General features: G+C 43.4%; 1 protein-coding gene and 1 long non-coding RNA gene across 6 annotated transcripts in view; one reads left to right on the top strand and one right to left on the bottom strand.

Annotated features, from left to right (window-relative positions):
- WDR26 (WD repeat domain 26) overlaps positions 1-355 on the bottom strand; it is a 41,138-nt gene extending 40,783 nt beyond the window's left edge. For both annotated transcript variants that reach the window (XM_073216663.1, XM_073216664.1), the window contains exon 1: positions 56-355. In XM_073216663.1, the coding sequence (XP_073072764.1) occupies positions 56-314 (259 nt within the window). In that variant the 5' untranslated portion in view covers positions 315-355. The remainder of the gene's footprint in view (positions 1-55) is intronic.
- The window catches only part of LOC118969192 (uncharacterized), a 159,359-nt gene continuing 140,559 nt past the window's right edge, over positions 214-19,013 (top strand). For all 4 annotated transcript variants that reach the window (XR_012122742.1, XR_012122744.1, XR_012122743.1 and 1 more), the window contains exon 1: positions 214-630. This is a non-coding gene — a long non-coding RNA (uncharacterized lncRNA). The remainder of the gene's footprint in view (positions 631-19,013) is intronic.

Below are 19,013 nucleotides of genomic sequence, written 5' to 3'. Positions count from 1 at the left end.
CTGCCCTCCTCACTCACTTCCGGTGGCAGGTATGGACACTATAGGGGCCTGTCACTCGCCTGTGCGCCCGGGGCTGCGGGGCTGCGGGACGGCCGGCGGGGCGGCGCTGACCCATGGACACGGCCGACTCGTCCCGGCGCCGAGCTCGGTCCGCCGCCTCCAAAGCCCGGCCGGGCTGCTTCAGCGCAGCGCCTGTCACCGCGTCGAGGCTGGGCGCGCGGGCAGCGTGTGCGTGTGCGCGGGCCTCGTGCGTGCGCGTGGGCACCGGCGTGTGCCTGGGCCGTCGGCGGGAGCCGGGCGTGGAGCGGACCCATACGGTGGCGAACTGTCTCCCAAGAGGCAACGCGGGTGCAGCCCGGGGGGGCGGCCTCCCCTCGTGCGGGAAGCACTCGTCTGCACAGCCGGCGCCTGGCAGCTGCCACGGGGGCTTGAGGACGGCAGGTGAGACCGTGCCCTGACGGGAAGGTGGCGCCCCGCGAGCGCAGCTCCTGGGGACCGTCACAGAGACGGCGTGCAGGGGCTGGGCAGGTCTCCCAACCAGGCAGCAGGGCAGGCCGAGCAGCCGCCTCTAGCCCGGCGTCCCGAACAGAACCCGGCCTCCTACTAGAGAGCCAGGCGTGGCATTTTTAGGTGAGACGCGAGGCTTCTTGTCGCTGTCACTTGCCCGTGTATGTGGGGTAAAAAGACAAAGGCGAGCGCTGCAGGACCAGTTGTCCCTAAGGTGCCGACATTTCCTCCCAAGGGTGGTCTGCAGTGCTTTGCCCTGGAGACCACAGACACAGCCATGTCTCCGAGGGCTCCCAAATGTGCACTAACGATTTGAGGGCCTTTGAATTTAGACATATGATCTAAAAACGATGTTTGTGAAAGAAAAGTTCTTAAAGAATCTTGAGCCCTGTTGACCCGCAGACTGAGGGAGGAGGGGCGACCGAGGCGGAGATGGAGCTTCTCTTACCTCTGAAGTGGCTCCAGGTGGCCGCATTCCCCTTGTTCGGCTCAACTGAGGCTGACCTAAGCCCTGGCCAAGCCTCGTGGGGCGCCCTCACTGTGTCCGGAGCCTGAATTACTAGACGGTCAACACCTTCAGAGATGGCTATTTGCACATTTAGTCAACCTTGTGTTACTGTTTGCATGAAATTTAATTTTTGCGAAGTCGCCTGTAGTAATTTATTAGGCCCATAACAGCTTTAAGGACAAGCTTCTTCTGAACAGTCTGCAACTAACGTGAAGGAAACTATTACTTCGTGGTAGCTGCTGACAAGGCCCAGGCTGCATAAACAAAAGGATGAAAGGAAAAAGAAAGGGAGTCCGCTGCTGTCTAAATTCAAATGGCTATCCCAGGTTTTCTATTTTTTTTATGTGACCAAGGCTGCTCTCAAAAGAATCCTGAATTTATGAAAGCCCAGGTGCACATGCATTTTTCTCTATGCAAAAATACTATTGTCTGAACGCTGGTGGTTTTTAGGGCCAGGTTTCAAGTCCACGGGCAGATGAATAATTCTGACACACCACTCAACACATGCTCAGAAACCTTCAGTAGCACGATGTTACCTACGGGATAAAATCCAGAGTCTGTCCTGCTCCCCGCAGATTAACCTCATCCTTGTTTTTTACTTTATCTCTTACTGCTCCCTTTTGAGCCCTTCATTACTCTCCCCACTCCAAAAGTGCTGAGCTCATTTCTTCTTGACTCTGGTCACACCCTCCCCGCTTCTCTCCGCCCTCTGATTCCTGCTTGTCTCAAGACTCAGCTCAATTTCAGACCTCCTCAGGGGAGCCTTTTCTGACTTACAACTTCTTAGCCTTGGTTGTGAGTAGTATTTATTTAGCCTCTGATTTTAAAGGTACTGTTAAAAAGTTTTTTTCTAACTTGCTAAGACCCCTTCCTCAAGTCATCAGAAAGCTGTTCTAGACCTCTCTTCCCCTGATTGACTTCTTCCTTTCACCTTCCTGGAAAAGACTGAAGTGGATTAAGGAATGAAGGTCCACGTAGTCTTTCAGGAAAAAGAAAATTGAATGTACATTTAGGTGTTGGACTCACTTTGTTTCTGTGCTATTTAAACAAGTCTTTATATGATCAAACCCATGCTAGCTTCCAAATAAAAGGTAGAGCTTCTTGTCCTAGAGATATGCAAACAAAGGCTTTCAGATATATCATTCTGTCAGGGATGTTGTAAAATAAGTTACAGAGAAGATAGTTGAACTAACTGACCTCAAAGGACTTCCCAGCTATGAGTTGTCTGTGAACTATGTACGTATGAGACTCCCAATAGCATATAAATTCTCTGAGGCAGAATCTCTGTGTCATTCACCCAAGCCAGTGTTTTTCAGATTGTGGGTCATGAACCATTTGTGAGTCATGAAATCAGCGTACTGGTCTATAAGTATGATTTTTAAAAGTGATATAGGAAAGTGTAAAAGCATAGAAAATATCCATGTAAATAACCCATAAAAAGGATAGTTATTATTTATGAAAGTGTTTTAGTGACAGATACATGTCCATGTTTTACAGAGTAAAATGCCCATCTTCTGAAGGGCATTCTCAAAGAAGTTTGAAAAACCCTCATCTAGGACAGTACTGATCGACAAAAAGGCAACTCAAGAAATAGGTGTTAGATATCTAAATGACAAAACACTAGTATTGTCCAACACAGCATCTTAATTGTGAAAGTTAAAAGCTGCTAGATTTAAAAAAGCTGAGTGAGGTACTATGGGTGTTTATAATAAAACATAAAGCCAAATTTTCACAAAAGTCTTTGTAAAACTAATATAGACTATTCTTGTCTGTTGAGGTTTAAGTTTGGCATCTCAACCTGGTACTTAGCAATATCAATATTATTCAATTTATTAAATTTGTTAGGAAGAGGTAGTTTTCAGGATCTCAGCTATCACTGGGGAAGGGTGTATTTATATCTATTTCTCGCTTCATTTCTAGTTTTCTTTTTTGGGGGGGTTCTAAAGTGGGCTAGCTGGGCTTACTAGACTTAGGTGGGCTTGGGAGATTTCAGGAGGGAGCACAGTTCTTGCAAGGCAGAACACTTGGTAACCAAGTGATCTTTGGCAAGCCATCTGACTTAGCCACCCTGCAGTCACTTCATCTTCTGAGTGCAGATACTGACTCTGGGCTGCCCGCCCTCCTAGAGTTGGTGTGTGAGTCAAATGAGATAACAAGTTTGACAAATATTTGAAAAATATTTGAAATGTTGAAACCTTTCAAAATATATTTTAAATCTAGCATTTCAGAAAGGATTTGAGACAACTAAGTGCAAAGATATAAGATACTTTTATATTTAATAATATTCCTGAGCTGTGGACCTTGTTGTCACCTTTCTTTTCCCAACTCTGCCCCTCAGCTGTATTCTTGTGCACCTCTAGGCAGACAGCTCTGGATACCCTTCTTCAGATCTGTTTTCCACAAGTGGGAGTTCTCACACCATGGGGTAGAATGATGGACACAGTCATCTGGCAGCTTACCTGCTGTCCCATGTATGTCTCTCTAGCGCTCAGTTATTTCCCCTTCTACCAACTTTCTGTTCATGCCTTGAGCATGTGGCACCCTCCTGTAAGCGGAGGGTAGGGGTAGCACACCAGGTTGATCTATGTGCAAACACAGGACTCTTGTATCACCACCAGAGCCTTTATCCTCAGAAGAGAACAGGAAAAAATACTTTTTTCTTAGCTGAAAGTAGTCTTTGTCCCAGTAGCTATCTCAGGCTGTTTCTGAGATCCATTTGGTTTACATACCAGCATCTCGGGAAGTTTCCTGAAGAAACTGAAATAAACCAAGGAACCTAGGTATTGCTTTTCCCATCACACACGCCAGGTAGACTGTGTGGAGTAGCTTGTGCTTGCTGCATTGACTTTGGTGGTGGGTCACATAGAAAACATGCATGTAACACTACGTATGCAAAGACATCTACTGAAGCTTTGTGTGTAAGAGCAAAAAGAATGTGGCCTCTTAGAGAGGCCAAGATGAAAGTAGAGTCAAGATATGTTATTAAGTAAAAAATGCATACAACAATACTGCATAATATAATTCATTTTGGTAAATAAATGAAAGTATATGCATAGGTTATTTTTTCTGGTAAGATAGAAAAGCATAAATTTTTGGGTGGAAGGACTTGGGTGTTAGGAGGTTTCTTATTTTTTCCATTTCATACTTTTCTTCAGTGTATGCATTTTCTAACCATAAGTGTCAAGGGGTTATTTGAATTTTGCTTTTTTTGGGGGGGGTTGTAAATGTCGTTTTTAAACACTAGTTTTTTTTAAAGTACCCTCAAGCCATCCAAGTATTCATGAGAATTTAATCATAACATGCCAGAGAGAGCAGTGTTGTGTATACTTACTTGAAATTAAATACATTTGTTTTTTAAAAATCTGCTTTCCCTTACTTGTACCTCCTGTGTTCTCAGACTGCTAATCTGCACGTTCGCACTCCTGTCTCTCATTTGGTTAAATTCATCTGGGGAATAAAGGGCAAAAAGACATCCCTATTTATTAACTTTAAAAAGCAGATAAATAATTCATAGCCCCTGGAGCCCCTACACAGTAGACAACAGGCCCTTTGGGCAGTCTTCCTATCCTCCTTTCCTGTGTGCTGCTCATCCCTCCGGCACGATGAGAATCATAAGAATCTGTGGCACAGCACAGTTCTGATCATTAAAAACAAATTCTAATTGTTGTGAGAAAGCATGTTTTCTGAATATGTATATACGATGCATACAGAAGTAACAGTCTAATGGCTAGACTTTTAAAAATTAAAAAGCTTAAAGACTATTCAAAGGATCCCTGAATTTTTTTGGTTCATTATTTTTATGTTAAAATCCTACTCTTTAGTACTAAACATTTGGGCAAATTTGAAACATTATAATAGGCCAGATGTTTTGTAAAGAGTTGGTTGGGTGAGTCCATGAATGCCGGTCATTAACTATGAAAAAACAAAACAGTAGCTCTTAGCATTTTTTGTGGCTTGTGGAGCAGCATGGCTAGCTCGGGACTGACTAGGGTTTGAGACTTGCTGGTTCCTTCCTTTAATGCTCATGAGGTTTGCACCTCCACACTTATGAGCAGTCTTTGTATATACATTTCTGAAGTGCACTCTCTGCTTTTTGCTTACCTCTGACCCTTACCTCAGAATGTCTTTTTTCTATCCCCAAATTACTGGTGAATATTATGAGAATAGATGGAAACAGATGCATGCAATAAGGTTTGAACACTGTTCATTTCATTTTGTTTCCTAGTGTCCACTCTGTCCATCCTCTCCTTCCTTTGCTGTGATGGCACATGTCCATAGCAGGGCTTCTGTAATAACAAAATACTACCAAGAGCTAACACCAGGCATTGGTTCAAGTGCTTTGTACCAATTGTACTGTTTGGATCTTCAGCCAATATTATGTGCTTTGTACCATATTGTACCGTTTGGATCTTCAATCAACATTATGAGGTATATATTATTATCCCCCCATTTTAATGATGAACTGAAGCACAGAAAACTTGAGGTTACATGACTGGTGTGTGGGAGAGCAGCTGTGTGCCCAGCCCCATGCCACACTGGTTCTCAGGGATGGCTGGTATTAGTCTGAAAAATACTCACTGCTTAAATTCCTAGGGGTCTGAAGAAGAAATGGATTGAGCCCTGTAAATTACTTTTTGAACTTTGCTCCTTTGGTGTGTATGTGTAGGAAGCCTTGGTCCCTCACCTTGGACCATCCTTCCATGAGCCTAACTAGTGGTGGGTAAGTGAGCCTGTGCGGAGTGGCAGTGAAAGGGTTTCCTTACTCAGAGAGTGCTTGAAAGCTCCTAATCAGAGATAAATGTATGTCTCCAAGAATTCCTTGTTGAAATGCAGCATTTTGGCTAGAAGGGGTGGCACACTAGGTTGGTGGGACCTAGAGATTTGTTTGTCAATTTATTGGACTTCACCTTGAAGTGGTGAGTGAGGGCCAGAAGGAATGAGTGAGTTTTCCTTCCCTGTGGCCTAGGAATGTGCCAAACCGAGAGGGCTTCTTGGGAGGCACAAGAAGTCAGGGCGTCCCACATTGGTTATTTTTCAACCACTTTGTCTATTTAATGAGTTTGGAAACTGTGTAAGCTTATACTGGTGTAGGATCCTGGAATATGAAAGAGCCAGACCTGATTTGTCCAGGAATTCATACTTGAGTACTTCACTTCATTAGCGACTCCAGCCAGGTCTGCTGGCAAAGGAAGCCACAGCTATGTAGCTGAGGAGGCAGGTGGCATAAGCTGAACATCTAGGGATAAGAAAGGAAGGCTCAGCTTAGAGAGGCTACCAGAGCTTCTGGTTGGAGTCTGCTTTTTCAGGGAGGGCAGCCAGGCTGCTTAGAGACCTCACATTGGCACACACCCCAAAAGATATGGGTAAATGACTGCTCTGCCACATCTGTGTCCTTTGTAATGCTTCTTTTTTAACTGCTTCTCTGAGGGTAGGTGCATTATGTCTCCTCTGCTGCTTAGTGTCGCAGATGTGGTTTTAGATACTTGATTTGATAATGAGGGAATGGCCACACGGTGTCTTGAGGTCCCTGTAGCCTTGGTTCAATGCTTACGGTTCCTGTTGTCACTACAAAATATCATTTGATTAGGGAAGGGGTTGAAAAGAGGAGTCATAAATAGGCCAAAAGCACAAAACCTTGGGCATGAAGCTTTAAAAAAGGTTTTATTTTGCAAGATTTTAAGCATATACAAAGGTAGAGAATAGCACGTGATTCCCATGTGCCCACCATACAGCTACAACGGCTATCAACTCCTCCATGCTTTCCTGTCCATCCTGACTCTTCCAATTATTTTTAAGCTAATCCAAGATGTCCTTTTGTTTGTAGTCATACTTCAGTATGTAGCTCTAAAAGACAAGAACTCTTTTAAAAACCTTGCCATGATACCATCATCACACCAAAAAAAAACTAATAAACCTTTAATTATCATCAAATATGAAGCTAGTGTTCACATTCCCCCAACTAACAGATTATTTTTAAACAGTCAGCTTGTGGAATGCAAGATCCACCACACATTGCAGTTTGATATATTTCTAAACTCTCTTTCTTTTTTAGGAAACATGAAGATACAATATATACAGAGGAGTTCACAAATCCTTAAGTGTACAACTTGGTGAATTTTCTCTGTGAAACTGCCACCTGTGTCATAGAACATTACCAGGACCTCAGCAGTATCTCACTGTACTTTTAACTTGCACTCCTCTGATGACTAGTAACATTGAGTCCTTTTTAAATATATTTTCTGGGCCATTTGGATATTCTTTTCTATGAAGTGCCTTTTTAAGTTTTTGCTCCTCCCCCCTTTTTAGGATTGTATTTCCCTTTTCCTATCAGTTTGTGGAATTCTTTATGTGTTCTAGATAGGAGTCCTTTATTGGATAAATGTACTGCAGGTTTCTTCTCCCACTGTGAGGTTTGCTTCTCTCTTAATGGTGTCTCGATGGCAGAGGTTCTTAATGAAATCCAGTTCATCAGTTGTTCCCTTTATAGCTTGTGCTATTTGTGTCCCACTTTAGAAGTCATTCCCTGTACTCTAGGGCATGAAGATACTCTCTCGTTATCCTCTGGAAGTTTCAGGCTTTTGCCTTTCCAATTTATAGCTACACTCCTCCTGGAATTTAGTTTTGAGACCAATGTGAGTTAGGGGTCACGGTTCATTGGTGTTTCTTGTGCACATCTGATGGCCTGCACTATTGTGAACAGACCTTGCTTTCCCCTTGATCCTGTGGTGGTATCACAGTCATAAACAGAGAACTGTACATATGTGGGTCTGTTCTAAACTCTGTTCTCTTGGTCTTTTTGGTGTATCTTTATGCTTTAATTGACAAAAGTTTGTGCTAATACCATACTGCCTTAATGGCTGTGATTGTATAACAAGTTTGGCCATCTGGTCATGTAAATCTTCCAGCTCTGGTTTTCTTTTCTTTCTTTATTATTTATTTATTAATTATTTTTGTATCATCAATACACAATTACATGAGCAACATTGTGGTTTCTATATCCCCCCATTATCAAGTCCCCACCACATACCCCATTACAGTCACTGTCCATCAGCATAGTAAGATGTTATACAGTCACTACTTTTCTTCTCTGTGCTATACTGCCTTCCCTGTACCCCCACTGCATTATGTGTGCTAATCTAATGCCCCTTATTCCCCTTTTCCCTCCCTCCCCACCCCCACCCTCCCCAGTCCCTTTCCCTTTGGCAACTATTAGTCCATTCTTGGGTTCTCTGTCTGCTGCTGTTCTGGTCCTTCAGTTTTTTGCTTTGTTCTTATGCTCCACAGATTAGTGAAATCACCTGGCACCCATCCCCCTCCACCTGGCTCACTTTACCGAGTATAACACCCTCCAGCTCCATGCATACTGCTGCAAATGGTAGGATTTGTTTTCTTCTTATGGCTGAATAATATTCCATTGTGTATATGTACCACATCTTCTTTATCCATTCATCCACTGATGGACACTTAGGTTGCTTCCATTTCTTGGCTATTATAAATAGTGCTGCGATAAACCTAGGAGTGCATATGTCTTTTTCAAACTGGGCTGCTGCATTCTTAGGGTAAATTCCTAGAAGTGAAATTCCTGGGTCAAATGCTATTTCTATTTTTAGTTTTTTGAGGAACCTCCATACTGCTTTCCACAATGGTTGAACTAGTTTACATTCCCATCAGCAGTGTAGGAGGGTTACCTTTTCTCCGCATCCTTGTCAACATTTGTTGTTCTTATTCTTTTCTATGTTGGCCATACTAACTGGTGTGAGGTGGTATCTCACTGTGGTTTTAATTTGCATTTCCCTGATAATTAGCGATGTGGAGCATCTTTGCATGTGTCTGTTGGCCATCTGAATTTCTTCTTTGGAGAATTGTCTGTTCATATCCTCCACCCATTTTTTAATAGGGTTATTTGCTTTTTGGGTGTTGAGGTGTGTGAGTTCTTTATATATTTTGGATGTTAACCCCTTGTCAGATAGGTCATTTACCAGCTCTGGTTTTCTTCTTCACGATTCTCTTGACTATTCTTGGCCTTTGCATTTCTTAGTACTGTTTCTTGATTTTCTGTATGGGTATTGCAAACCTTTTATTAGATTTATTTCTATGTGTTGGGTGTTTTTTGACATTAATGTAAATGGATATGTTGTTTAAAATTGTATTTTCCTCTCCTTGTCCTAAAACTAATAAAACAGGTGCTTTGTCTCCAAAGATAAAGTCCATATCAGAACTATTCTTCAGTCTTGAGTTTAGCATGTTTTCACAGTTTATACTTGCTTTCCACTTACAAATAATCTAACAATACAGCCAGTCTTTCATTCTTTCAAAGGAGCAGATTTAAACTCTCCCTTTGGAAGAATCAGGAAGAGAGTGGTTCCAGAAGTCTTTAGATGGGGAAGGAAGGATTCTCCTGGGAAGAACTCATTGTAAAGGAGTGGGTGCCAGGCTGGACCCATCTGACCCTGTAACAAAGCTCTGCCCCTCAGGGAGGGAGATATGTGGTGTCTGTCACTCATTTGTCTTCTAGGTGGGTGCCCATGGATGCATGTCTTTTGAAGGGTGGTTTGAGAAGGGAGCGTTGCAAGTAAAAGACACAAAGAGCTCTTGCTGGTACTTTTAGGAAACCCTGGGCAAAAACTGTATTGCTTTGTGACCCATTTTATATCATATTACAAAAGGGGGCCATTGTCCTTTACCTTAAAATGGAACTCCTGTGACTTTGGCACTTTATGGCAGGACCTACTAGAGGCTTCCATGGTGCCAGTAGGAGCAGAGGTAGGAACGATAGCTTACATTTACTGAGTGCTGGCTGTGTGCTAGGCACTATTCTGAGTACTGTATAAACATTAACTTGTTTAATCATCACATTATTTTACAAGGATGGAAATTGGGGTATACAGAGAGACTTAGATAACTTGCTCCAGGTCACAAAGCTCACAAATGGCAAAGCCAGGATTCAAGCCCAAGCTGGCAGGCACCAGAGCCCAGGTTGTTAGGATTAGACAGCCTCTTGTGGCAGCAGCCCATGGGACTGGGGCAGGAGACAAGAAGTAAACCGGATCCCTGCATCCCTTGCTCCTCAGCACTTGTGAGAATGTCATGAGGACTATGAGAAAGGTCTTGGGGTGGGGCAGGGATTACTTTAGAGGGGTCTGGGGCTAAATTAGCAGTTTAGTCAAGAAGTGAGGAATAGGTGAAGTAATCATAATTTGATCTTTAGATTAGATTTACAGATTTAAGAAACATTACATTAATTTGTTTTTCTATCTTATCACCTTTAAACTTCCTTGGAGTAAGTGGAATCATGGCTCCTGGTCTGTTCTTTCTCTGAGGTGACAGCACATCTATATTTAGAACAATAGTCATGCTTCTGTGGTGATGGATCAGTGTGTAAATGTCTGAGCATTGAAGTAATTATCTGTATCTTTATGAACAGATAGATCATCAACATTACAAGTCTGATGTACACACATCAGAGGAACTTGTATACAAATTTACTTATTAAGCAAATAAACTAACATTTGTGCATAGGCCATAGGCAAGTGTCCATGAACTCAAATGAGCAAGTAGACTCAGATTCAGCCACATCACAAATGGAAGAACTCAGGGCTTCACAGGCCAACACAGGAGAACCATTAATTTTGATGACACAGACCACAACCTGGGATTTTCTTTACCCCACCTTTCTCTCACCTTCCACCTTTCATGTGTCACTAAGCACTTTTGATCCCACCCTTTTAATAGCTTTCAAATCTGTCTGCTAGTCCCCTCTCTAGTGCCACAAATAATTGGGACCCTTGACACTTTTTCACCTGTATTAGGTAGTAACCTTCTGAGTGCTTTGTTTTTTCCCCAATTAGTTGCTTTCTCTGCCCCCAAATTATCTTTATAAAGCATAAACCATCATGCCATTTCCTTACTTAAAAATATATCATGGGTCCCATTGCTTAGAGGATTAAAATTTAAGTCAAGAGACTGGTCTATGAGGCTCCATCAGAGCTGGGCCAGGCCTCTTCCGAGGCCCTGCTTCCCTCGTTACTTCACCTGTGGTGCCAAGCACCCCAGCCCTCCTGGGTCCCTGAAACTGTGGTCTGCTTTCAGACTCAGTGCCTCTGTTGTGATGTTTGTCGACAAGACGCCTTCCTGCCACCCTCTTCTCACCTTTGCCCTTTGGCCGACTTTTGACTTTCCTTGGATATCACCCTTATACTCCTCTTGGCTTGGCACACTTCTCAGCATTTCTCCGTGCCACACCACGTAAATGTCTGTCTTCCCTGCTAGACTCTGGAGGAGACTCTTTGAAGGAGGGTTTTCCTCATGTTCCCTCTGTGCCATCGGCACTCCTCAGATGCTTGCTGGATGGGTTCTTCCATTCATCCAACCATCTTTCTGTTTTTTCAACTAATATTTATTAAGCATTTGCTGTATGCAAGGCACTTTTCTACCTGCTGGAAATATGCAGTACACAAGATACAAAAATCTTTATTTCTCTGGGGCTTATATACTAGTGAGAGAAGACAGGCAAGAAAGAAAGAAATGGAAAATAAATCAGGTGGTGTGAAGAGCTAGGCAGATAATTAGAATAGGGTCACGTGACACAGAATGCACAGGTAAATGCTTTATTTTGCAGAGCCAGACAGGGACTCTCCAAGCAGCACCCTGGAGGCTGAGTCTGCTGCCCAGGTGAAGAGCATTCCAGGCAGAGGCAACACACTGCTGAAGCCTTGGGGCAGGAACGAGCTGACCTGGAAGACAGGACAGTGACAGGGCACAGTGAACAGAATGCTTCTAAGCACTGAAGAGATAGATCACAGCTGGTTTCTGAGTCAAAAAGGGAATTCATTCTTTAAAACATAACTCATAGGCAGTTGCTAACAGCAAAATGAAAAGGCTGTGTTCACAGCTGATGCACAAAAGCACTTCTGAATGGAATGTGGGTGTGATTCTCACCACTCCATGCTTGGGTGCCAAGCTATCTGTGTCAAGATGGCTTGTGTGAAGAGGCTGCCCATTTACATGCCCTGGGGGGTATTCCTCTTTGGGCCTTCAGTTTGCCCAAGCCACACAGTTAATACAATCTCAAGAATGTGAAGATTTTTATTTGCTCTGAAATATGCCTATTTTTATCCTTTACATGGATAAAAGGCCCTTAATTTACCCATCCCCATTATTTTCCAGCTTAATATTTTCTATCCCTTCCTGTGTGCTCCCTTGGAAAAACAGTGATGTGTCTGAAATCCTGTGTATTTTTGTGCACACATGTGGGCTGTGGCTGAGGTTTATGTTATGAGCTGTTCTGAGTACAGTTGGCTCATGCAGAAGGCAGTGCTATGGCACCACAAATCTTACTGCCGGTATCCTGAGCATGAACTCAGAAAGCAAGAGCTGTAGCCCAGGGTAGAGCTTTGTTGGTCTACCCAGCTTGTTTGGTTAGCTTTGTTTTCTGACTCAAAATGTTCCCTTGAAACTCTGGGTTTGGATTCAGAAGACCCAGTAGAGTTCTGTTTCTTGGGGAGGCCCTTCCTGCTTACAGCCATGATATACAGGAGGTACACAATTTTAATTTCCCCAATGGGTGGGTGGCTATCAAAGAGGAGATGTGGCCTGATAAAAGTTCCCACATTCTTTTTTAATTTTAAAAAATTTTGATTGAGGTATGATTGATATACACTCTTATGAAGGTTTCACATGAAAAAACAATGTGGTTACTACATTTACCCATATTATCAAAGCCCCACCCATACCCCAATGCAGTCACTGTCCATCAGTGCAGCAAGTTACCAGAGATCCACTATGCACCTTCTCTGTGCTACACTGTTCTCCCTGTGATCCCCACACCATGTGTACTAAACATAATACCCCTCAACCCCCTTCTCCCTGCCTCCCCACCCGCCCTCCCCCACCCCTCCCCTTTGGTAACCACTATTTCATTCTTGGAGTCTCTGCGTCTGCTGCTATTTTGTTCCTTCAGTTTTGCTTCATTGTTTTACTCCACAAATGAGGGAAACCATTTGGCATTTGTCTTTCTCCGCCTGGCTTATTTCACTGAGAATAATGTCCTCCAGCTCCATCCATGTTGTTGCAAATGGTAGGATTTGTTTCTTTCTTATGGCTGAATAGTATTCCATTGTGTATATGTACCACATCTTCTTTATCTATTCATCTACTGATGGACACTTAGGTTGCTTCCATATCTTGGCTTTTGTAAAACGTGCTGTGATCAACATAGGGGTGCATATGTTTTTTTGAATCTGAGAAGTTGCATTCATTGGGTAAATTCCAAGGAGTGGAATTCCCGGGTCAAATGATATTTTTATTTTTAGTTTTTTGAGGAACCTCCATATTGCTTTCCACAATGGTTGAACTAGCTTACATTCTCAACAGCAGTGTAGGAGGGTTCCCCTTTCTCTGCATCCTTGCCAGCATTTGTTGTTCTTAGACTTTTTGATGCTGGCCATCCTTACTGGTGTGAGGTGATATCTCATTTTGGTTTTAATTTGCATTTCCCTGATGGTTAGTGATGTGGAACATCTTTTCATGTGTCTGTTGGCCATCTGAATTTCTTCTTTTGAGAAAAAGTTCCCACATTCTTGTGGTCATATTAACCAAGTGGTTTGGCTATACCAAGGCCAGGTCTAGACAGCATAGTAGAACCAGCTATGGCACAATGATCTATTTTTTTTTGTGTGTTTTTCTCCTCTTAATTATGTTCCTGGTTATTCGTGTGGGAACTGACCATCTAGCAAACTTATTTAATGATATAGTATAATAATGTAGGATTGAAAGGAATTTTGAATCACTAAACTTTTCAGACAAAGTAACTGACCCAGGACTGTTAGGTGTCTTGCCAAGGGACAGAGTGTGGCTTAGTGTCAGTGCAAGGTCTAACTAGTCCTGGGTTCCTGACTTTTAGGTTACTTCTTTGATTCTCAGTCATACTGCCTTTAGTCATTAAAGGGAGGTAGCAAAGTTGTGACTGGGGGGATTTTTTTTTTAAGCTAATAGTCCATATTTTAAAAATGGGAACTTATACATAAGAATCTGGGCTTTTGGTTTCTCTGGAAAGACTTGAGTCTACACTTCTACAAGATGAACTGTTGGCGTTAATGGTGGCCCCTACCTTTCTACAGGTTATATACTCTGTGGTTCACCACAGTCTCCACTACTTCCTATTGTCTCCCAAACATTGAGGTTGACTGTCAGCTGCCATTTATGGCTAAACTTGTGCTATATAAATTATGAGGAAAGTGAACTATTTCTTTTATTCATGTCTCTATTAAAAGTGGGCAAGAATTTTTGAAGAAGAATAGATTTTTTAAAAGAATAGATATTTTTAAAAAGTGTTTAAGGGCCAAAAGAACACAGCTAAAAATGATATTATGAAACAAATCTATTCGGCACCTATAGGCACTGCAAGTTGCAACTCTTGTAAATTCTTAATACTGTAATCAGAAGAACTTTCGATAGGAATTCACTGTGAGGTTGCTGTATACCTTTGACATGTTTTGAAAGAAGATTATAGCATGGAGTGGAGAAAAGTGGAACAAAGAGAGGAAATGGGACCCTTTTCTCCCCTCCCCCCAGAGCAAAGCTGTTAAAAGTAAGATCAGTTTGTTTTGGATAGAGTCAGGTATCCAAAGGATTGTGCATTGAGAACTCTACATGTTGACTTTAGGCAAGAGTATCTTCAACTCTCCTAACCTGGTAATCATGGCAGCAGAGCTACTGAGGAAGTCAGAACTAAAATAACAGTGAAAATGCTTAAAGGAAATGCACCATATTATTCTGAGAAATTAATTGCAAGTAAGCAACACTCAAATGTACCATGCTCACGGTCCCTGGGACAGAAGGTGCCAGGCTCTATCTGCCCAACACTGAAGATAGTGCCATTGGCAGGCTAGTTTCTGGTTGTCAGTTTCTTTTCTGATCTCTGCTTCTTAGCTATCCTTCAACTCCACCAAGCTAATATTTCTTTTGCAAAAGTGGGCTCTGTAAAGGTTAAAAGTAATTCAGCTATATTGTGTTGATATAATTGAAATGTCATGAACATCCACAGAGCAGGAGAACCAGTTCTCTCTTGTTTCTATTGGTTTAATCTGTTTACTTCTCTGGTGCCTGTCGCTGAAGCTTGGGCTGGGAGACCTGGTGAGGAATGTTGCCTCTGGAGTATCAACAGGCACAGCTATTTGTCAGTGCCATGGAAGCTGCTTGGCTACAGGTAAGGAAGGCTCCCTTTATGAGAGGGATAATTGTGAGCAGTGACCTCTGAGCTTTTAGCTTGGCCTTCCTCTGAGCCCCAGTGCACGTCTGACTCAGGAAGTCTCCTCTTTTTGTGTGTTCACATTAAGGATTTCCTCACCTGTTTTATAGAAGGTGCTAGTGATGAGATATTCTGAGGCCTTGGTCAGTCTGAGTGCTGGATTGGAGGCGGAGTCTCTGCAAAAAAAGAACTAAGTAGAGGGAGGAGTCATTCTCATCAGGATACCATACTCTTGGCAAAACCAAACATCACCACCCACCTCTCTGACTCACCTACCCAAAGCTGTTTAAACTGGAGGGGGAGGATGGCAAGCAGGTCTTTGATTCAGCAAGGCGGGGCCCGAGTCCCATCCCAACCATTCAACCCCCTTGATTCTTCATTTTCCAGAGGACCTGGAAGCCTGGCCATCTCAATATATACCTTGACCAGTGAACCTGGCCTTATGAAACGCGTGTCATTTGAGTGGCCTCATGAAGTAGAGCTTGTGACGGACAACAAGGCTTTGCAGGGGCTTGGGAGTCTGACTTAGCAGGAATCTAGTGGGTCCAGGATTACCCAAGAGTCACCAGACAGTGACCACAGTGCCCAGATGGAGGCCTCACTCACCTGGCCTCCCTGAGGTAGACACACCACGCAGATTAGGGCGGTGCTCGATGGCCCCCATCCTTGGCCCATTTAGACCCTCCTCAGGGAAAGCATTCTTTTTGAAATCATCAGGGGCATAGTAAGGTTGGCATCATGAGAGATTCTGTTCCACACCTCTTAGATGGTATATAATGGAATAATGGAAAAAACCAGTGTCGGCCACATCAAAGCAACAGCTGTCATATCAGTCATGGTAAGTTAATGTGGATCCAGTACAAATCGTTTTATCCCTTTTTTATTAAGTGGAGCATTTGACTTGTATATTATGTTTGAAACATCAAACATAATGCAGGATCATATTTGAATATGTTTTAATAATCACTGGCATTTTTATTATGTGTAGGATGCCACAGGTATATCATTTTAAATTGTGTATATAGCATTTATACTTAAATAATGACTTAAATAATGACTGTTGCTTCATATGGCCTATATAGGATGTACTAGTTTAACAGATGAGGTCACTGAAGTATCATAAGAAGGTTGTCTTAATCTTCCTGTCAGCATTTACAGAAACCACAAATCTGGAGTACTACTTAAATATTAGTGGCAGATGTTGAACTCGCTTCTCACTTCCTCCCCTATTCTTCACCACCTGCTGCAAGCTTGGTGTCCCATATAGTAAAGTTCCAGCCATGAAAAGCCCCAGTGTATAGTGGGTCTGAATCCTGTCTGACCCTTCCCTGAACCCATAGCCAGAAATGGGATGTGGTTCAGGGGGCAGCCTAGACAAGTGCCTCCTGGAACGAGCTGTAAGGAACCTCCTTTTTTCTCAATGCTTCCAGCTGTGGCTTCCCAGGAAGAGGTTTGCTCATTCTGGAGCCACCATCACTGTCCTCTCTTTATGCAAGTCTGTGCTGTAACTCCTTCAGCATTCCCCTTTCTGCCAGGATGGATGTTGGTGATCCAAGAAGAGACAGGATGAGGCTTGCTGTGGGTGTTGCCTGGAGGCCTCCATGGTGTGTCAGCTCCATGAGAGCCAGGTGTGTGGTGACAGCAAGGCCACCTGCTCAGCCCCTGGGCGATAGCATGGAAGTGGTGATGCCAGATGCACCCTTTCCCCCTAAGCCTGGAGGGCACATGTTCTGTAGGTCAGCAGCTCTCTTTAGCAGCTAGGTCAGGAAGTGTATGTGAGGAAGTCAAATAGGAAGCGAATCAGAGACTGATGGTAAAGCTGGAATAGGAAGAGCCCCTCATAGAGAACTGGGTTGGCCCTTGCTGGACCCTCCTCTGTGTGTGTCCTCCCGCCTGAGGAGAGGAGAGATGGCCCTGGCTTCCCAAAGTAGCCTCCCAGCTGCTTGAGGACCCACTCTGCCCAGCTACATAGATTTCCTGAGTGAAATTAACAGCCCAGTGTCTCTAAAGACAAGGGACACCCAATGGAATGGGAATTTGTGATGAGAAAATTTAACATTTCTTCCTGCAGCCCCCTTACTCCCTCCCCAGCCCCAGCCCAACATAGATAAAGTACTGGGCCAAAGGGCCACACAGCCCTGTTCTGGGTTCTTTTGTCTCATTTCCAGCCAGGCCCTTTTCCCTTGTAACTTTTCCAAGCTTTATTTAGGGAATTCTACTGATAACTCTGACATCTGGTGGTCATTTAAAAAACTGCATGCTGGGAGGATTGACCGTCCACTTCAATTTTAGTTGCTTTAGTTTTTCCACTTTCAATTTCACTATAAGATGTACTTCATGCATTAGTTATTATTAATTGAGTTATTTACAAGTAAACTTCAAAAGCATTCAACAGAATACACTTGATAAAAAATTTCTGTAAAGATGTACTGGAAATTGTATGTAGTGGTCCTTAGGGAGTGCCCCTAGGTTTGCAGGGGAGGAGGACTTATTTTGCTTTATTCCCTTCAGTTCTCTCTGAAATCTATTTTAGACAAAAGCACGCATAACTTTAATAGTTGTAGCTGATGTACTCCACTTGGACAGTAGACCCAGAAGTCCATGCTGTTCCAGGGCTCCCACCCTCTCCAGGTTTTGTGTCTAGGGACCTCTAGTGCTTTAGTGTGTTTTGAGGGAGTGGAGTCCAGCTGGATCACTCTGATCCTGTTCACTGATAGTGGTGGGGGGCCTCCAGGTGAGGACATACTGGTCCTAGGGAGCAGTGCAGCCAGAGCACTGGAGCTGGGGAAAGTCCCAGCACCCTCGGTGGTCACAGTAGTGAAGCAGCAGCCCCCCTGTTGGGGGGCTGCCTGTGGCCCAAGGCCATGCCCAGGGGAAGAGCCAACCAGCTGGGGAGCCAGCCACACAGGTGTGAGGTCCCCAGCAACCAAGTTTCACAAGGCCTGGGGAGGCTGCAAAGGGTGCTGAGGAGATGCTCCCGGGGCTGGAACATGAGAGAGCAGGGCTGGGGGCGGACGTGGCCTGTAGCTGGCCTGGAGGAGAGCCAGGTCAGAGCAGTCACATTTTGACTACCTTCTATATGCCTCTCACTGTCTGATACTGACATTTTCTTTCACAACTGAACAAGACAACCTACTGCTTTCCCACTGCTCACCGAATGATAACATACATACTTCTACGAATTTGTTGGATGTTACCACTTTTCAGGTATGTGTGCAGAGACAGCACACACACTGCTCCTGTTTGATGGCCACTCTCCCAGCTCCCCACATTAGCCCAGAAATGCTGCACACCTGAGTAACTGATTTCTAATTTAATTCCATGTGATCATAGAACATATTTTGTATGAGTTAAATCCTTTTTAAGAATATGGCCCCTCTTGGTAAATGTTCCATATGCACTGGAAAAGAATATGTATTTTGCTTTTGTTTGATGCAGTGTTTATTGATATGATTAAAAAATTTTTTTCTGACCATATTTTATTTATTTATTTTTATTTTGGTATCATTAATCTACAGTTACATGAGCAACATTATGGTTACTAGACTCCCCCATCATCAAGTCCCCACCAAATATCTGATTACAGTCACTGTCTATCAGCATAGTAAGATGCTACAGAATCACTACTTGTCTTCTCTGTGTTGTACAACCCTCCCCATGCACCCCCCACCTAGATTCTGTGTGCTAATCATAATGCCCCTTTTTCCCCCTTATCCCTCCCTTCCCACCCATCCTCCCCAGTCCCTTTCC

This window comes from Manis javanica, chromosome 11, assembly GCF_040802235.1.
Source record: "Manis javanica isolate MJ-LG chromosome 11, MJ_LKY, whole genome shotgun sequence".
NCBI lineage: Eukaryota > Metazoa > Chordata > Mammalia > Pholidota > Manidae > Manis > Manis javanica.
The sequence above is the reverse complement of the archived record's forward strand: the minus strand, read 5'-3'. Positions and strand labels throughout refer to the sequence as shown.